The sequence below is a fragment of the Pipistrellus kuhlii genome, unplaced genomic scaffold (assembly GCF_014108245.1).
Source record: "Pipistrellus kuhlii isolate mPipKuh1 unplaced genomic scaffold, mPipKuh1.p scaffold_m20_p_6, whole genome shotgun sequence".
NCBI classification, from domain to species: Eukaryota; Metazoa; Chordata; class Mammalia; order Chiroptera; family Vespertilionidae; genus Pipistrellus; species Pipistrellus kuhlii.
Window position 1 is genome coordinate 26,472,362 of NW_023425562.1, and position 18,526 is coordinate 26,490,887.

General features: G+C 37.7%; 1 protein-coding gene across 3 annotated transcripts in view; it reads right to left on the reverse strand.

The window, feature by feature from the left end:
• CEP192 (centrosomal protein 192) overlaps positions 1-18,526 on the reverse strand; it is a 76,739-nt gene that overhangs the window by 26,266 nt on the left and 31,947 nt on the right. For all 3 annotated transcript variants that reach the window (XM_036419336.2, XM_045574722.1, XM_045574723.1), the window contains 15 exons: positions 17,693-18,512; positions 17,477-17,603; positions 16,152-16,323; positions 12,832-13,756; positions 11,768-11,916; positions 9,790-10,020; positions 7,251-7,376; positions 6,814-6,957; positions 6,635-6,698; positions 6,069-6,208; positions 5,882-5,974; positions 4,985-5,103; positions 3,955-4,131; positions 2,209-2,299; positions 1,877-2,053 (listed from right to left, as the gene is read on the reverse strand). In XM_036419336.2, the coding sequence (XP_036275229.1) occupies positions 1,877-2,053; positions 2,209-2,299; positions 3,955-4,131; positions 4,985-5,103; positions 5,882-5,974; positions 6,069-6,208; positions 6,635-6,698; positions 6,814-6,957; positions 7,251-7,376; positions 9,790-10,020; positions 11,768-11,916; positions 12,832-13,756; positions 16,152-16,323; positions 17,477-17,603; positions 17,693-18,512 (3,555 nt within the window). The remainder of the gene's footprint in view (positions 1-1,876; positions 2,054-2,208; positions 2,300-3,954; positions 4,132-4,984; positions 5,104-5,881; positions 5,975-6,068; positions 6,209-6,634; positions 6,699-6,813; positions 6,958-7,250; positions 7,377-9,789; positions 10,021-11,767; positions 11,917-12,831; positions 13,757-16,151; positions 16,324-17,476; positions 17,604-17,692; positions 18,513-18,526) is intronic.

Below are 18,526 nucleotides of genomic sequence, written 5' to 3' on the forward strand. Positions count from 1 at the left end.
GTGTTGTGTATGTGTATTTAAAATTATTTTTATGTAAGCAGAAAGCAGATTAAATTATGATCAGAGAAGAAAATACATATATTAGAATTACTACAATTACAATTATTATTCTTCGCATACTTTGGCTAGTAGTTGTCCCACTTCCAATCCAGCATTATATTAAAGATTCTATCTTAAGAGAAAAACATCACAGCGCTACAAAATTATTTGCCTTTTAATATACTAAGAATAATTATTTCATTGTTATAAAAGCAAAAGTTAGATAATAAATAAAAAGGTAGTATAGATATGTTTACTTAGAAATGTTTAGAGTGAAATATATTATTGTTTATAATTTACTTTGAAATGCATTTAAAAATTAAATGGTTAATTATGTAATAAGAAATATAGCAAAACATTAATTACAGCATCTAAGTGGCAAAGGTATGTGGTTCTACTGTATAATTCTTTTAACATTCCAGTATTCTGAATTTTTTAAAAATATATTTTTATTGATTTTTTACAGAGAGGAAGGGAAAGGGATAGAGAATTAGAAACACCGATGAGAGAGAAACATAGATCAGCTGCCTTGTGCACACCTCCTACTGAGGATGTGCCCATAACCAAGGTACATGCCCTTGACCAGAATCAAACCTGGGACCCTTCAGTCCACAGGCCGACACCATCTACTGAGCCAAACTGGTTAGGGCATGAATTTTTTAAATGAAAATTTTTTTGGAAGCCTATTAGTTTTAAAACACTCAATGTAAGCATTCTTCCTGTATTTTCAAAGCCTAAAGAATTACAAATAACTACAGAGTAAAAGTTTAAGAAGAATTTTACCTAATAATAGACAAACATGTAAACTGACCATACCTCCACTACACCCACAGCCAATCAGAATGAGCATGCAAAATAGAAGGCCAAAGATGGCAACCAACCAGCTGCTCCAGGCATGAAGTGGCCAGGCAGGGAGGAGGCCTGCTATGAGAGGGAGGGTGGGGGCAAAGGGATCTACAGGAGCAGAGTGCTGCCACGAAGACAAGACTACAGGCTCCGGAGTCTGCAGCAAAGATGGCAGACTCTAGCTAGAGTCTGCAGCGAAGCAGCAAAGACGAAGATGGAAGACTCCAGCCTGAGTCTGCAGCGAAGACGAAAAAAGCAGACTCCAGAGCGAAGGCCTGGGTCCTGGTGCCAGAGGAAAACTGGTGCTGGAAACCAAGGGAAGGAAGGGATATTGCACAAATCTTTTTGTGCAACGGGCCTCTAGTGATTAAATAAAATGAAATCTAACTAATACTAATAAATCCAAAGATTCAACAGGAAAAACTATTATTGCTCAAGAGCAGAGTTTTTAACCTCAGTACTGCAGACATTTTGATTTGGACCATTCATTATGGTGAGGGCCATCTTGTGCATTATAGGGTGTTCAGCTTCATCCCTAGCCTCTACCCACCAGATGCCAGAAGCACCCCTTCCCACCCAAGTTATGACAACCAAAAATATCTCCAGAAATTGCCAAATGTCCCCTGGAGGTAAAATAGCCTCTGGTTGAGCTTTCCGTTTCAGAAGGCAGTATCAAACAGTTTGATCTGCATTTCCAAAAAAATGTGCCCTTGGAAAGTCAGGAATGGCTCAAAATTCTCAAACTGAAATTAAACTCCAAAGCAAGAGATTATTAGAAGAGATTATTGCTAAGAAGAATGCTATGGTGGCTGCTTTTGTTACCTGACAATTCTAAAAATACATAATTACTCCCTAATTTATAAATCTAGACAATCATAATATTTTGATTTGTAAAAAAAAAAAAGAATGTTTAATTTACTAATATTAAATCAATAGTTATAACATGTTATAAATTCCACAGGAGAGGAAAAAGCAATAAAAATTATCTTACCGTGAACTTAATGCCTGGCTGTGATCGAATTCCCAGTTGTTTAATTTCTAGTTTAGCCAACATACAAGATAATCGAGTAGGTGCAAACAACACAAAGATGGTAATGTCTTCTTTTGGACGAATTTTGATCTCACAGTTACTAGTTAATCGCTCTTCGGAACCAAAAGTGTGCTGAAGCTACAATTTAAAAATAATCACTGCATAAAGCAAAGCAGTAGCACAAATAAAAATACCACTGACACACACTCTTCCGACTACTACACACAATAGTCTGCATAACTGAGTGTTCTGGATCAGACAGAACATAGAACAGAGCCAAGCACTCCACACACCTGAAAGCAGTCTTGGTCTTGTCCTCTAATTAGCAGTCGCAAGTGGTGGGTTGTGGATGTAGAATTACTTCTTAAAACTAGTTTCTGAATCCTGGAAACAATTACAATTTTAAATGTGATTTTCCTCCATGGGTACTGCTACAATTATAAAAAACAAAGCCAAAACCAATGTTTAGAGGTGACTGACTGCACATGCCACTTTAGCAGCCTGGAACTCTCTCTCAGTTCTAGAACTCTTCATTTCTGAAAACTTATCGGAAAAGCTTTTTGGTTTCATCTCTTTCCCATTAGAGCTCCTTGGCTGCCCTTATTATTTGTACTATATGTATAGGTATTGTCTGTCTTATAATACATTAATAAATAACCAGATTAACAAATTCATTAAGTCAATAAATACCATGTTTGGTTCAAATACCTCCCCTTTCAGGTAAACAAGGAGTCCCTTGCCAATTGTCCAAGTTTTTCACTCTAAGAGGCTCATTTGCACAAAAGTCTTTTAAACAGTTCTCTGAATTAACCTTACTTTTAAAAAGTTACAATGCAAGTAGAATGGACATATGACTGGCTGATAGTAAGAAAATTCTTCCATCTTTGAAAGTACATGAATCCTCTTGTTGCTAGAGAATAAACACATGAATCAACCTCTATTTTTCTCAAATTTTAAAGATTGGCAGTTAAATTATTTAAACTGTGATCTATGCCTTGTCCATTTTGTGTTCAAAGGGAAGGTGGCTGAGCTTTATCTCGAAATAAAAACTAAAACCTCTGACTATCAGCACACCCGAGAAAAGCCTTCCTCCACATGTACACTGACTGGGAAAGACTTACCTGGGGGGAAAACATTAAAAAAAAGTTTTAATTTTATTTACTTTTTTTGTTTAAAGAAATGTTATCATTTTCAAGTTGCAGAGCTATTAAGGGGGAGGGTTCAGTGTCTAATTTTTAAAAGGAGCTGTATGAAATCAAAGGGTTAATACCTTTATTATATAAAGATTGCACACAAATAAGAGAAAATAATACTAAAATCCTAGCCAATAAATAGCTAAATATGTAAACAGACTTATGTGAAACTAGAATGAGGGAATAAAATATGGAAAACTATAGAACTTTAGAAATCTGAAATATCAAGTTGGAATGAAATATCAAGTTGGACCACTTTACCCACAGAAAATATAATTTTAATTTATTCATTATCATTATTTGCAACTGAGGCAAAAACCCATGAACTCAATGTAAATATTACCCCCCCAAATTATATATTAATTTTTTTCTATTCTTTGATAAAGAGCTCACTTCAAATCTCCCTTTTCCAACAAGCACATTCTTCTGCAAGGCAGGGCAGGGAGTGGGCAAGTATCTATTCTATTAGAGACCCCTTCTACCCTTCACTCTACAGTACAAAGTATTCACCATCTAGTTTGTAAATTCCTTAAACAGAATGTCTTCCTAACTTTTCATAGTGCTTTCCAGAGAAGGAACAAAGATACTCTTAATTGCCTAAATTTGGAAATCAGCAAGGAATTTGCCAAAAAGCATAAGAAAATTTAAACCTAAGTTTATAGATTGCATTTAAAAACAGGTGAAAATTTAAATTAAAAATTTTGAATTCATGATAGGAAGATTAAGGATTATAAGACAGCTTTATTCAATTCTAAAAATATTAACATGATCATAACTAACACAGCGGAGAATCGCATTGGGAGATAACAGCAAGATCTCAGCAGAGGCTGCTATGTGCATACTTACTGTGTTCTGCCCAGAGGGACACCTCCCCAAGCCAAAAACTGCTTGTTGGATAAAATAGACGGAATGTCTGAGCAGCCAGATCCAGATGCTAGAGGTTTATTTTCTGAGGAAACCACTTCACCTTGTAACACTACTTCATACTGAGGTCCAAATGGCTGCACAAATATTTTCAAGATCCTGACAGAGAAAACCAACCAAGTTGAATGTCCAGAATTCTTTTGGCAGCTATTTCCTACATGTTTCCTTTGTCCATGAGACTGAGCTGGATACAATGGCCTTCCCACCATTAGAGCTTATTTTACAGAGGTGACTACAGGTAAGGACAGAGACTATCACAATGCCATCAACGAGGTGGTCACAAGCTAACTAAATAGCAACACTACAACATACTACTTATGAGGACTTTGGAAAGAGCCGAGGAAGCTTCGAGATGAAAGAGTTAACCCAGTGAAGTTGGGGCCAAGTGCTTCAGGCCACAGTAGCAGACTGAGCCCTCTAAGGCTTCTGGAACCCAGGCAGGAGATAGGTCATGTGTCTCAGGACACCGTGCTAAGTACTGCACTAGGTTTATCAAGCAAGTTCAAATACTAAAAGCAATGGCGTTATCACCATTGTACGTGATGTTCACCCATTTATGGCTTGGGTGCCAAAAAGTCACTGTCACTGAGAAGGGGTGAAGAAAAGTATTTTAAACTAACGACAGACAAGGTCAACCAATGGTTTCCTTGGAGAGAGAGAAAAAGTTAACGAGAAACAGCAAGACTAAAATTCTATTATTTACTTTTGTCAAAATATACTTGGAAATAGGACTTTTAGATTTCTAGTCAATAGGCTTAAAAGGAGGTTGTTGTTTTTTAGTAAACAAAAGAAGAAACTCTAAGGTTAAATGAAAGAGGTAAAACAGAGCTATCATCTGATATGAGGTAAAACATGTATTCTATAATTCAGGCTGTGAACTGAAGCATATCTAAGTGAGTAGGAACTTGAGAAGTGAATAAAAAACTTTTCATTATAAACAATTGTGTATTACCTTTCCTCAGTGGTTTGGGGATCCTTTGGAGTAAATGAAACAACAACTTCGTGTTCTTCTCCAGGTTTAAGGAATAGAGTCTCTGGAACCACTGAAAAGTGACTTCCTTGATCTGGGATCTAAATATTTATATAATTATAACTGAATGCTGATTTATACAAATATGGCTTTTACTCAGTTTCTCTCTTTGTCTTATATGTCTTTCTCATTTACTATGACAGGTTATTTCTCCCTTCCTCCTTATCCATCACTGTCCCACCTTGTCTTATTATCTTGGAAAGGATATTTCCTTCTCCATCTCCCATAGCAAACTTTATCTTCCACCCTATCCTTAATTCCTGGTCACTAAAACCCTATCCTTTTACTCAACCCCATGATTCAGAATTAATGTCTATGAATGTAGATCACTCTTCTCCAATTCTATCTAGCCAAAGGAGAACACACATTTTTCAGGAACTAATCAAAAACTTGGTTCTTGCCAAAACCGGTTTGGCTCAGTGGTAGAGCATCGGTCTGTGGACTGAAAGGTCCCGGGTTCGATTCCAGTCAAGGGCACGTACCTTGGTTGGGGGCACATTCCCAGTAGGGGGTGTGCAAAAGGCAGCTGATCGATGATTCTCTCTCATCGATGTTTCCAACTCTCTATCCCTCTCTCTTCCTCTCTGTAAAAAATCAATAAAAAATAAAAAAATAAAAAAAATAAAAACTTGGTTCTTATATATGAAACATTATATAAGTTCCTCATCGTCTACTTTATACCAGTGTAACACCCAGCATTTAAAGCATTTGCAGACTCTCCCATTTGACTCCATACACTCTGACAAGGGAGGTAGCACAATACTTTCAGTCTCACAGTCTGAGGAAATACTATGTCATAGCACTGATATAAATTCTTACCTTGATATCTAAGTAAACGTCAATATTCCCAGCATTTTTCAAAGGTAAGTGCTGTTTTGTTGAGGAAGCTACAGTGGCAAACAAATGCATAGTCTAGAGGATGGGGTAAAACAGGCATTTTAAAAAATTGTCACAATTACAATTAAACCAAACTGAACATAAAATAATGGCAAAGAGTTTCGAGTACCTGTAAGTCTTTTGGGGCGTGTATCCTAGCAATTCCTATTCTGGCTCGAAGACCAATGCTTTTAATGACTGGTGTAGGGTTTGGGCTATCAACTTCTACATCAATTCTTGCCAAAAATTCTTCTGCTGGATCCAGAATCTCTATAAAAGTTCATTCTTTTAGTTCAGATACCAGAGTTATTTAATTCTAAATGCCATGATTGGTCAAACATTATGCCCTCAGGGGTCACAAGAAATCTTAACCAAGATACTTTTTTTAAAGAATGAAGAGAAATAAAAATAAGTAGAGGAGAGGAAGGAGAAAAGGGAAAACATCCATTTGGTAGAAGTGATCAAATCAATCAGCAGAAAAGATCCCAAAAAGTTTTCAGTGATACTTGCTTGAGTTACCCACAATTACAAGGATTTGACCACAAAGTGCATGATCTCTGCCCCATTTTTAAAACATAAAATTATTTGACAAGTTACTCAAACTATTCATATTTACTGACAAAGGAAACAAGCCTCAACTTTTTAATTTATTCAGGTACAGAGTAAAGCAATTCTGACAAAACGTAAACATGATACCTGAAGAAGTGACGTGTCTCTTTGGACTATGGAAAAGCACCCAAATTATAAAAAATTCAGGGTCCTGTAAAATAAAATTAAAAAATTAAATGAATATTGGCATTAAGATTAAAATTTTAATGAAAGAAAAGTAGTTTGGAAACTTACCTTGCCTTTTAATTCTAAAACAGCTAGCTTACCTGTCCATCGTAACTGGCTGGCATCACATGAGTGATCACAGAAGGAGCTGCCAGTTGAGCAATCACATCAGCATAAGGAGCAGCTCTCAGAGAAGCATGGACAGGTTCCTTGGAAAATGTGAAGCAACGCCAGGCTATGGCATTCTGCACAGAAGTAGAAGAATCATTTTCAATAAAGGCACAGTTGGTAAAACATTAAACTTGTTGAAAGAATCCTACACAAAAACATTTACTTTCGGGGGCAAGTGTGGGCTATAAGGGGTCAGTGGGAGGGAAAAAAGGGGGACATTTGTACAATAGTAATACTTTCAACAATAAAGATTTTTTAAAATTTACTTTCATAAAAGAAAAATTAACGAAGAATAATATTAGCAGTGTCTAGAATTCAAAATCAATGTGCTCTGTAAACCGGTTTCTTACTGTATGTTAGTACTTACAGCATTGATAATAAGCCTGATTGGCACAATGGCATGTGTCCTGTTTATCAATTTTAATGGGAGAGCTTTCCAGCCACCATAAGTTAAATCACCAAAATCAAGAACATCTTTCTTTTCTGTTTCTACCTAATTAAGAAAAAAAACAGCAGATGATTGGATCAAAAAACTATGGTACATCTACACAATGGAATACTATGCTGCCATAAAAAAAGAAGGAATTCTTATCATATGCAGCAACCTGGATGAAATTGGAGAATATCATGCTAAGTGAAATAAGCCAGTCAATGAAAGAGAAACACTGCATGACCTCACTCATTTATGGATAAAGTACATTATAAACTGATGAACCAAAAGATAGATATAGAGACAGTAAAGCAACAAGCACACTGTCAAATTACAGTGGGGAGGGGAGGGAGATCTGGGGGAGATAAGAGATCAACCTAAGGGCTTGTATGCATGCATATAAGTATAACCAATGGACACAAAACTCTGGGGAAGGAGGCATGTATGGCAGTGGGGCAGGGGGCCAATGGTAAGATATAATAATTTAATTTAAAATAATTTAAAATTTTTTAAAAAGAAAAAAGGGACTAATTTGCAAAAAGTAATGTATAAATAAATTATCACAACATATGTTCTTATCATTGCCCTTTCAGCCACAAGAGTCAGCATTAAAGGTAAACTTACCTAAGTTTCCCCAGGCTATTTTACCATTGCTATTTCTAAAAAAATTAATGTTAAATTCTTTTTGTTAGTCCATTACTCAAATATTGTACAGAACAAAGCAACATTTAGTTGCTGTTACTTTGAAAAGTCTTAGATCTTAAGATAATCTAACACAAGAATAAACTCAAAATGGATAAAAGACTTAAATGTAAGCCATGAAACCAGAAAAATCCTAGAAGAAAACATAGGCAGTAAAGTCTCAGATATTTCTGGTAGCAATATTTTTGCCGATATATCTCCTAGGGCAAGGGAAACAAAGAAAAAATAAACAAACTACATCAAACTAAAAAGCTTCTGCATCAACAAAGTGAAAAGGGAACCCACTGAATGAGAGAACATGTTTGCCAATGATATACCTGATAAGGAGTTAATTTCCAAAAGATATACAGAACTTACACAACTCAATACCAGGAAGACAAACAACCCAATTTAAAAATGGGTAAACCTGAATACTTTTACAGAGGACATACAGATGGCCAATAGACACATGATAAACTGCTTAACATCACTAATCATCAGACAGATGCAAATTAAAACCACAATGAGATATCACCTAAACCATTAACTCGAAAGAATATATCTACCCCTATGTTCACTGCAGCATTGTTTACAATAGCCAAGAACTGGAAATAGTCAAGTGCTCATCAGTAGATGAGTGGATAAAAAAGCTATGGTACTTTTACGTAGGGGAATACTACTTGGCCAGAAAATAAAGAAAATCTTACCTTTTGTGACAGCATGAATGGACCTGGAGATTATTACGCTACTCAAAATAACCCAGTTAGAGAAAGATAAATACCACATGATCTCATTTATATGTGGGATATAATTAATAAAATAAACTGACAAAATAGAAATGGAGGAATGGAACATACTGATAGTTATCAGATGGGAGGGAGTTTTGGGGGACCGGATGAAAAAAGATGAAGGGATTAAGAGAGGGGAAAAAGAAGAAAAAATATATATAACTAAAAGATATAGAAAACAGTGTGGTGATAACTAGAGGGAAAGGGAGTGGAAATGGCTAGAGGTGGGTAAAGGGGGCAAAAATGGGGACAGAAAGAGACTATGCTTGGGGAGAAGGGTGCACAAATAGTGTACAAATGATATTTTGTTGCGTTGTACACTTGAAACCTGTACCCCAATAAATTCAATTTTTAAAAAAGCACCAGTGAAGCCTGGCCCAGAGTGGCTCAGGGGTTGAGAGTGGGCCTATGAACCACGAAGTCATGGTTCGATTTCTGTTCAGCACACATACAGGGGTTGCAGGCACAATCCCCAATGTGCAGAAGGCAGCTGATCAAGGATTCTCTCTCCCTCTCCCTTCCTCTCTGAAATGAATAAAAATAAACAAACACCAGTGGTATTCTAACGTGCAGTCAAAGTTGAGTGCCACTGTCCTAAAGAGGCATATAATACAGTAACTGACCCACTGTCTCAACCAGGCTAGACCTTATTTCTAGAAAACAGAGGCCTACAGAAGAGAAATTTCTTCAACTAGCAAATAATCTTCAAGTAAAAAGAAAGAATAATATGAACATAGCACTTTCCTAAGTGAATCAAATTATAAAATGAATATAATGTTTGAAAATATGGTTTAATGCTACATTTTGCTTTATAAACATCTGAGCAAATATATCCATGTTTCTACAAAACAACAGAAATAATTTTAAATTTTGGGATAAGAAGGTAAGAACTAATGTTTAGCTGAAGTTAACTTTGTGGCACATTTACTCACAAATTCATTTCCCCCCCAAATATTACTTTTAAGGTTATATGGTCATCATTAAAAGATCCGCTTACAAATAATTACCTCGATCATAGGGGTCTCGGCAACAGCGGTGAGAATGACTCTGCTTGCCAAGGCTTCTGCTTGGATTATTGTCTCAGCATCTGCTGTAAATGGCCAAGAAGCAACACTGAAAATACATCTGAAAATCCCAGGATCGGATGGTATGAAAAGTACTTTTATCTCTTCTGTGGCATGAGGTCTTACGATGACTTTATTCTTGAAAACTAAACAAGGATATGCTAAAAGATCCACCTAACAAAAAACAAACAAACAAACAAAAAAAAAGCCACATGGTTTGTTAAAAAATGGCTTCACAATGAAAATCAAGTAGAATCAGTTAGTTTAAAATCCTATTCCCCAGTCACTTGAACTACCAAACCTAGACATTCAATACATCTTCAAAACCACAATTATCTGTAGAGTACAATTAGTCAAACTCATAAAGCCTTATGAAGATAGGTTGAATTCATGGCCCATAGTCTATTTTAAAGCAAACAGTTTTTGATACCCACACTTTCCTTGAAAAGGAAACTGAAAATTGCAGCACTGCACAGCCCTGTACCTGGCCCAGGACCTAGTTTCTAGTTCAATGCAGGGTGGTTAGACTGATCTCTAATACTCCTTGTCACACCTGCAAGTCTGAGATTGTAATTCACTCCAAACTTCTCACTCACTGTAAATGAAATCATCTTTTCTACCTCCACTTGCAGAGACAACACTGCTTCCTGAGAAGGCCTTCAAGCTTACCACCTTTTATCCTCAACCGTTTCCTTCAACTATCTGCTTTTTCTCTAACCTCAGGATATGAAAGCAGAGGGTATAAGCTAGGAAAATAGGAGAGTAGGGTAGAGACCATCTTATTTTACCAGAAAAAGGCCATTACTAGGATGTAATAGGGGAGAGTAGACCACCAATGCTGGTCTGCAAGTAGCAGTTGCAAAATCAGGGTATTTTATATATTTTACTGATTTTTTTTTAATATATTTTATTGATTTTTTACAGAGAGGAAGAGAGAGGAATAGAGAGTTAGAAACATCGATGAGAGAGAAACATCCATCAGCTGCCTCTTGCACACCCCCTACTGGAGATGTGCCCACAACCCAGGTACATGCCCTTGACCGGAATCGAACCCGGGACCTTTCAGTCCGCAGACCGATGCTCTACCACTGAGCCAAACCGGTTTCGGCAAAATCAGGGTATTTTAGAATAGGAGCTGCTGTCCATATTTCCCACCCTCCCTACTCACTGATATTCAATCATAAAAGAAGACTTCCATTCTAGAACTGTAACAGCTGTTATTGATCATGTGAGAGATCCTCACTATGAGTTAATGTTAAAATTATATTTCCAAAGATCATGTAAAAATATAATAAATTAGTTTTTTTTTAATAAATGACAGTAACTTATATTCAATCACATTTAGCAAAACTAGAAACGCAAGAGCTTTCAGTGGTTTAAATAATAGCACTAAAAGAACATATACATGATTTCATAAATAAATAATGAAATATAATGATTAGCCGAAACCGGTTTGGCTCAATGGATAGAGCATCGGCCTGCGGACTGAAAGGTCCCAGGTTCGATTCCGGTCAAGGGCACATACCTTGGTTGCAGGCACATCCCCAGTGGGGGTTGTGCAAGAGGCAGCTGGTCGATGTATCTCTCTCATCGACGTTTCTAACTCTCTATCCCTCTCAATTCCTCTCTGTGTAAAAATCAATAAAATATATTTTTAAAAAGAAAAAAAAAAAAAGAAATATAATGATTAATTAATAATAATAACTGGTAGAAAATAAGAAACATATTCAGATTTCACTTCTTACACCAGAAGTATTACAACAAAAGAGTGACCAAGAAAGATACTATTCCAATAATTTTGTGCAAGGTTTAAGAGGAGGGACATATTCCCAGTAAAAAAGGACATATTAGACAAAAAAGAAATCCATCATTAATCATAATGCAATTGTTAAGTCAAAAGAGAAAGTTAATGAAAACTTACCTTTTCACCATTAACACTAACATTGAGAACTCCTATGCTGACCTGCAGCCAGTGGGTGGTTGGATTAAGTACACTAATGTGGGTTTGTGAAGCAATGCCAACACAGCAAGCATGAGGAAACTTCACTTCCTCAGGTACTTTCACATTCCCTGGGTAAAGATAAAGCAGAGTCATAAATGCAAGTCATAGTGAATACCTGATTAAATGCACAGCTAGTTAAATGGAAAGTTTATAGAAGACTACTTGTTTACCCAGAGCTTTGGTATAAAGTGCTCCAGGTCTTCAGGCTCCTTGATATTCTTTCTCTAAACCTCAGAATAGGTTGGCCAACAATTATTTCCTGCTGAGTCCAACCAAGGAATAAGAACAATTAAAATTGATCAAGCTCACAACTTAAAGCTGATCAACTCTCAGATGTTACTACCTAGTATAATTTCTTCCTTTTTTCTCCCACAAATATAAGCCACTGCCTAACCTAATAAGAAATGATAGAGGTTCTAACTTGCATTTTTAATACAACTGGTCTTTTCACCACCCTTATGCAGTTACGCGGGAATTTCCTTCAAGACAAGCACTCCAGTGGCTGTGTGTACTGGGTCAGAAAAAGCACGGCACCCAGCTCTGCTTAGCAGAGTGACCATCAACAAGAGGATCAGGGCAGTTCAGCTACTACAGTCAGAAGTGGGAGGGTGCCCCCTCTCACTACCAAGACTTGAAAGCTAGAAGGAGACTCACTCCTTCAGGAAGGTGACGCTAAACACTGAACATTTCCTAGTTGAAAGACTAACAGAACACGAGTGCAGAACACAACAGACAGGAAGACAAAGGTATTAGGAGTTTCAGCTACCTAAGTTTTCATATTCTTCTTAGGTCACCTCAAGAACCCATGCCCAGAAATACGTAGTCTGTATTCCAAATTCAGGACAAAGAAAAAAACTTATGAGAAACTCCGGCCCATCATTATCTCCTTGAAACAAAACTAGTTTTTATGGTGTCATTTGAGAAAACTCAATTTTAAGTAATATAATAGCAAGCAACAGGCAATAACAGCAAAAGCATCTCACCAAATCCTGGCATCATTCCCGAATCCCATGGTTCAATTCCATAATTTGCACCAACAGACTGCACAGGAAAGGATTTTGCTGTAGTTAGAAGATTCTGATGTGTGGTATTGGAATATGGGTTATAAAGGGAAGAAGCACCCATCAATCCAGAGCTGATATTTTGTCCTAGACAAAGGTCCACAGCCACAGAGTTCTGAACATGCTCGCCTGTGACGACAGCAGGGTAAGGACAGCTTCCTGAGAACCCGGAGACGGTGGTGCTGCCTGGATAGCACGGCGGCAGCGCCACATTTCCAACTGCAGGTAGTGACCCCAAGTACTGCTGGGCAAAGGGAGCTGTGGCTAAAGAATGCCGAGTCAACAGCGCAGGAACTGAGGTGGGAATGCTCTGCACGTCGAAAGCAGAGCCACAAGTCACAGAGCTGGGAACTGAGGCACACTGGCTTCCAGAGGCCATCTGATGAGGAGCCGGGCCACTCAGGGCACTGTTGGTAGTTGACGTATCTTCTGAAGTTACTCTCTCACTTTCTTTCACAGATGCCTGGAGTGTCACAGGCAGGCGTGGCACTGCTGACACGATCGGGTGCCTGGGACCTGACTTGCTCAGATGAGCCAGGCTGATCTGGTCCGATTCGCTGGAGTTTGTAGTCAAACCGGTGGTAGTGGTTTCCGATAGATCTTCACTTTTGGAGGAAAGATCTTTACTAAATTTAAAGTTAGGTTTTATATCTTCAGGTTTGCTACTCAGAGAAGCAGTTTCAGTCATTTTTTCTGTATCTGACTTTTTCTGGATAATATATGATAATGTTTCTTTTCCTCTACCTTGAAATGAATCTTTTTCTCTCAACTTTTCCACAGCCTGCTCCTCTGGTGGAATTGGACTGGATCGAATAATTGTGGTGCTCAACTCACTGGTGATATCACTCTGGGTGACAAAAAAATTTTTGGAATAATTCATAGATTATTATAAATTCAAATAACATAATAAAGAGACTTAAACAATGTTAACGCTGGGGGAAAAAAGTTGATTTACACACAAAAGAAAGTAGTTTTGCAGCTATGAAATGCAGGATTAAATTTAAAATTTTTTTGCATTATTTTATAGAAATAATTATGAGGAGATTAAAGAGGTGTATACCATTTCTATTTCTGAAAAAAATTACATAATGAACAAGAGACAACTAATTTTGTAAAATTTAAGGAATATTTTCCTTCTAAAATTTACAATAAAAATCTAAGTAAATTAGTTAACAAAGGAATGGGGTAAACAGGGCAGTGAGCAAGCTTTCAAATGACATCAACATGAAGTTAAGAATCAACACAAAGCCAGTTCAAAGACTCTCTCCCATCCACATTATTTGTCTACTAGAGGCCCAGCGCACAAAATTCATGCATGGGTAGAGTCCCTAGGCCTGGCCTGTGATCAGGATTGATCTTCCCTGGCAGCCAGCCCTGCCCCCTGCTGCCGCCTGTCACCCTCAGTGTGTGTGTGTGTGGGGGGGTGGGGGTGTGCAAATGGTGAGGCGATCGGGGCCCCAGTGCTGCCCATTTCCGTCGCCACCCACCTCCGGTTCCTCATTCCCCATCAGGCGACCACACCCTCTGGCTGGGATGAAGGACCAAAAGGTTGGCCAGTAGGCACCGATCAGGCCATCGGAGCCTGCGGGCTGGGGGCAGCTCCCGTGTTGAGCATCTGTCCCCTGGTTGTCAGTGTGTGTCATAGCTCACTGGTCGTTCTGCTGTTCAGTCAATTTGCATATTATGCTTTTATATATAGATAGATAGTGCTGACATATTTGAAAATGCTAATTTTTATGAGCACCAAAGTCTTTTCAAATATCTAAGTTATGTGGCTCTGTTTTCTTAAATATAAAGTAATAGCCCTAGTCAATGTTAATATATTCATTTCTTTATAATGCATCACCATAAGGGTAACATCTGCAACTGTTACACACAACTTAAGATGCACTTAACCTCACTGTTTATTTTTGGTACTTGGTCTGAAAATTTCTTCTGGATCAAAGCTTTAGAAATAAAGACACTGCTAACAGATTATTTGCCAGTCATCCATCCATCCATCCATCACTTAATCAATCAATAAATAAAAATAACAAGAGTCTGTGTGTATTCAGTGGTTCATTCTTGCTGCCAAGACCTGTCCTCACATCACTGTCCCTCCTTTCAGATGAAGAAACAGCTTGTGGAGATTGTATCCATCTGAAAGTAGCAGAAAAGCCATCTGACTATATAATTCAGCTCTTAACCACTATGCTAAGAACATAGAGACCCAACATCTAAAAGCATCATCTAAAAGACAACTTTCATGAACAACATAAACTGATGAACAAAAATAGATCCAGAGACATAGAAGTACGGAACAGACCATCAAACCTCAGAGGGAAGGCAGGGGTGGGGGGGTAAGAGATCAACCAAAGGACCTGTATGCATGCATATAAGCATAACCAATGATCACAGACAGTAGGGGGGTGAGGGCATGTGCTGGGAGTGGGAGCGGCCGGGGAGAGGTCAATGGGGGGGGGGGGGGGGGGAGGAGGGGACATATATACTATTGTACTTTAAAAAATAAAGAACTTAAATTTAAAAAAATAATAAATAAAAAATTTTAAAAGACAGCTTTCAGTGAAATGTTCCTTATCTTGCCCCTCTCAATGACTCCTCCACTGATACTGCAATGAGCTTTAAAAACATCAACACAGATCATGTCAGTGTTCTGCTTAAGAACCTTCAAACTCACAAATTTTACATCTAAGGTGCTTCTTGGTTTGGCCTCTCCTCTTTGCCCCAAGTACATGATTCACTAGAGCCATTCCAAACTTCTTGTAGTCCCTCAAATGCAGTCTGTATTTACAATTCCATGTCTTCCCCCATTTGTTTGTCTGCTTCTTCCATGCCTAAGTCCACATAGTCCTGAAAAAGATGGCTTCAATACTAGTACATTATTATCCCTCCTATCAACACCCTACTCATATTTTTTTGTTATCTCCTGAATACCGAGAGCATAGGTCCACCACAGTGCATTTCACTACAGAGTGTGTCTTGCTTGTATCTTCCACCAGACTGAGTGTTTAAGGGAAGATACTAAAATATTTGTACCTCTAGTGCCCACCCAACTTGAGAAATTGTTTGATTCTCCTCTCTTTCTCCCTCCCCTCTTCCTTCCTTGTACCCCTGCCGACCCCCATTTTAAAGATAAAAATGGCAACAGAAAGTATACAGGCAGGAACTTCAGTCTGAACCCTACTTCAGTAACACTTAAGAGCCAGAGGTCTTATTAAAGAAATAATAAAAGTGCTACCCACCTTGCAGTCCTCAAGGCCATGATCTGAGGCCGTGGTGGGACAGGTGCTCTCTTGTTCAGACACGTAAGTGAGCCTACTCAAACTAGCCTCTGGACACATCAATCGAGACAACTCACTCTCACAGCGGGGCTTCTGATGATGAGCTGCTGAGCCAAATGATTCTGAAGCACACCTGAAAGAGAAAACACCTCATGACTGGAGTTGTCCATTCCCTTATTTAATATTATCTACACTAGCAAAAGCCAATCCTGTTTTGCCTAAAACCCTACTAATCTTCAGCTTCTGCAATATACAGGGGTGAGTTTACAGTTGTGAGTACACAAAAGTATATTCTTATATTATGGGTTAATAACTGCATTATTTATTTTACTACAGCTGTAAATCTAATTTTGTCTATCTATAAATATATATATATTTGATAAAGCAATAAATTTACACTGTCAAAATTATATATACATACATACATACATAGGTGTCCATAATTTTTTAATGTTAACTTATACCTTTTCAAAAATTAAACTTTAGAAAGTTCTTATAACTTGGTTAAGTTAGTTTACACCTACCCTCTTAAACTTGTCCTAAAATCTGTGAAGTAAGTTTCTTATTCCAACTCTTAAAAAAGTATTTACCCATCTTACTACTGTTAAAAATACAAATCCTATATAATAAAACTCTAAAATGCAAATCGACCAATCATCTTATGAACTAGCAGAATCACTGGTCACTATGACGCACACTGACCACCAAGGGGCAGATGCTCAGCCAGAAGCTAGGCTCACAGCTGGTGAGTGCAGCAGTGATGGCGGGAACTTCTCCCTTGCATGTGTGCAGTCAGGAGCGGGGGTCCAGGACTGCAAAAGCCCCAGACTGTGAGAGAGATGTCTGACTACCAGCTTAGGCCTGATCCCCCCGGAGGGATCCCAGACTGCGAGAGGGCGCAGGCCAGGCTGAGGGCTTACTCCCAACCTGGTAATTTCATTTCTAGATATCTATCCTAAGGAAATCAGTGAAATCACAGAAAAAATTTTATGAGCAAATTTGTTCATCTCAATATCACTAAAATGGCAGAAATAATGTAGTGACCATCCACCAGGAACATGTAAACCATGACATTTTCATTACACAATCTGTAACATAACTAATTTTCTTTTAAATACAGGGGATTATTGTAAGTGGAAAGAACAAAAACATAGCAATTTGCACAAAAAATGGCTTGAATAAAATTCACAAAATATTTACAATGGTTACCATTAATTTTCTTTTATATACTTTTTTCTTATATTGAGCATGTATTTTTATTATTGAAAAAAAAGGTAAGCACCTACCCTGATAAACTTGTTCCAGAAGCTTCACTAGGAGAAGAATGACTCAGTGGAGTGGTGGAAGGTCTGAAGCTATCCTGATCATCTTCTGAACTATGTCCACCATGCTCAGGAGAAGCATTTATCAAATCTACCAGAAAGGTATAGTTTCTATGAGAACAGGAAACAACCTTACTCTGTATAATTTTGTGAAATGTGATCAATTACTCTGATACTTACCAACATTTTTAGGTGAGATCAAGAAATGTGTTCCAAAAGTCACATGCTTTTCACTGCTACTTGTTTCACTAACATATTCATTTTGCCTCTGATTTCCTCCATTAGTTTTCATTTCTTCACGCTCTTCTGACAGCCAAAAGGGACTCTTTACTAATGAATAACTATTAGATGTTGGAATGGATATTGAGGTAGCTTTTTCACTATTACCAGTATCTAGTAATTTGTCATCAATGGAATATGTCTTCACATCAACTATTGCACTCTCACTCTTTCTTATAGTTGTAATAACTGAATTTGAAGAGTCTGTTGTTCTAAATGATTCCTGGTTTTCACTCTCTCTGTTTTCACCACAATAAACAGCTGGTGTATTTTCTTCTGATTCCCTTATACTTATACTAGTAGCATCTAAGTCCACTGTATGGATGTCTTGTGTAGTGCGTTCTTTTGGCAAAGATAAATCCCAAATGTTAGACACGCCAGTTCTTGAAAAGTTTCCCAGTCCACCTTCGCATCTACTAACTTCCGTTTTTCTAAGGTATTTCTCCATATCAAATGCACTGGATCCATTACTTTTTTCTAAATCATTAGATATTAAATGAGACACAATGGAAACGTTCTGTTGTTCACCATCTTCCTGAAAAGTCTTCTTTCTGGTTTTATTTGAAAGTGCCTTGATCATGGCAGCAAGTTGGGAAGGATCAGTACTCACTGATGCATCTGCAATAGCTGAAGCAATGGTGCTTATCCTAAGTACAGAATCATCACCATCAGGTAGGTCGCCTTTACATCTTTGGGGTTTGCTATTTATGAAGAAAGTGTCCTAGAAATGAGAAA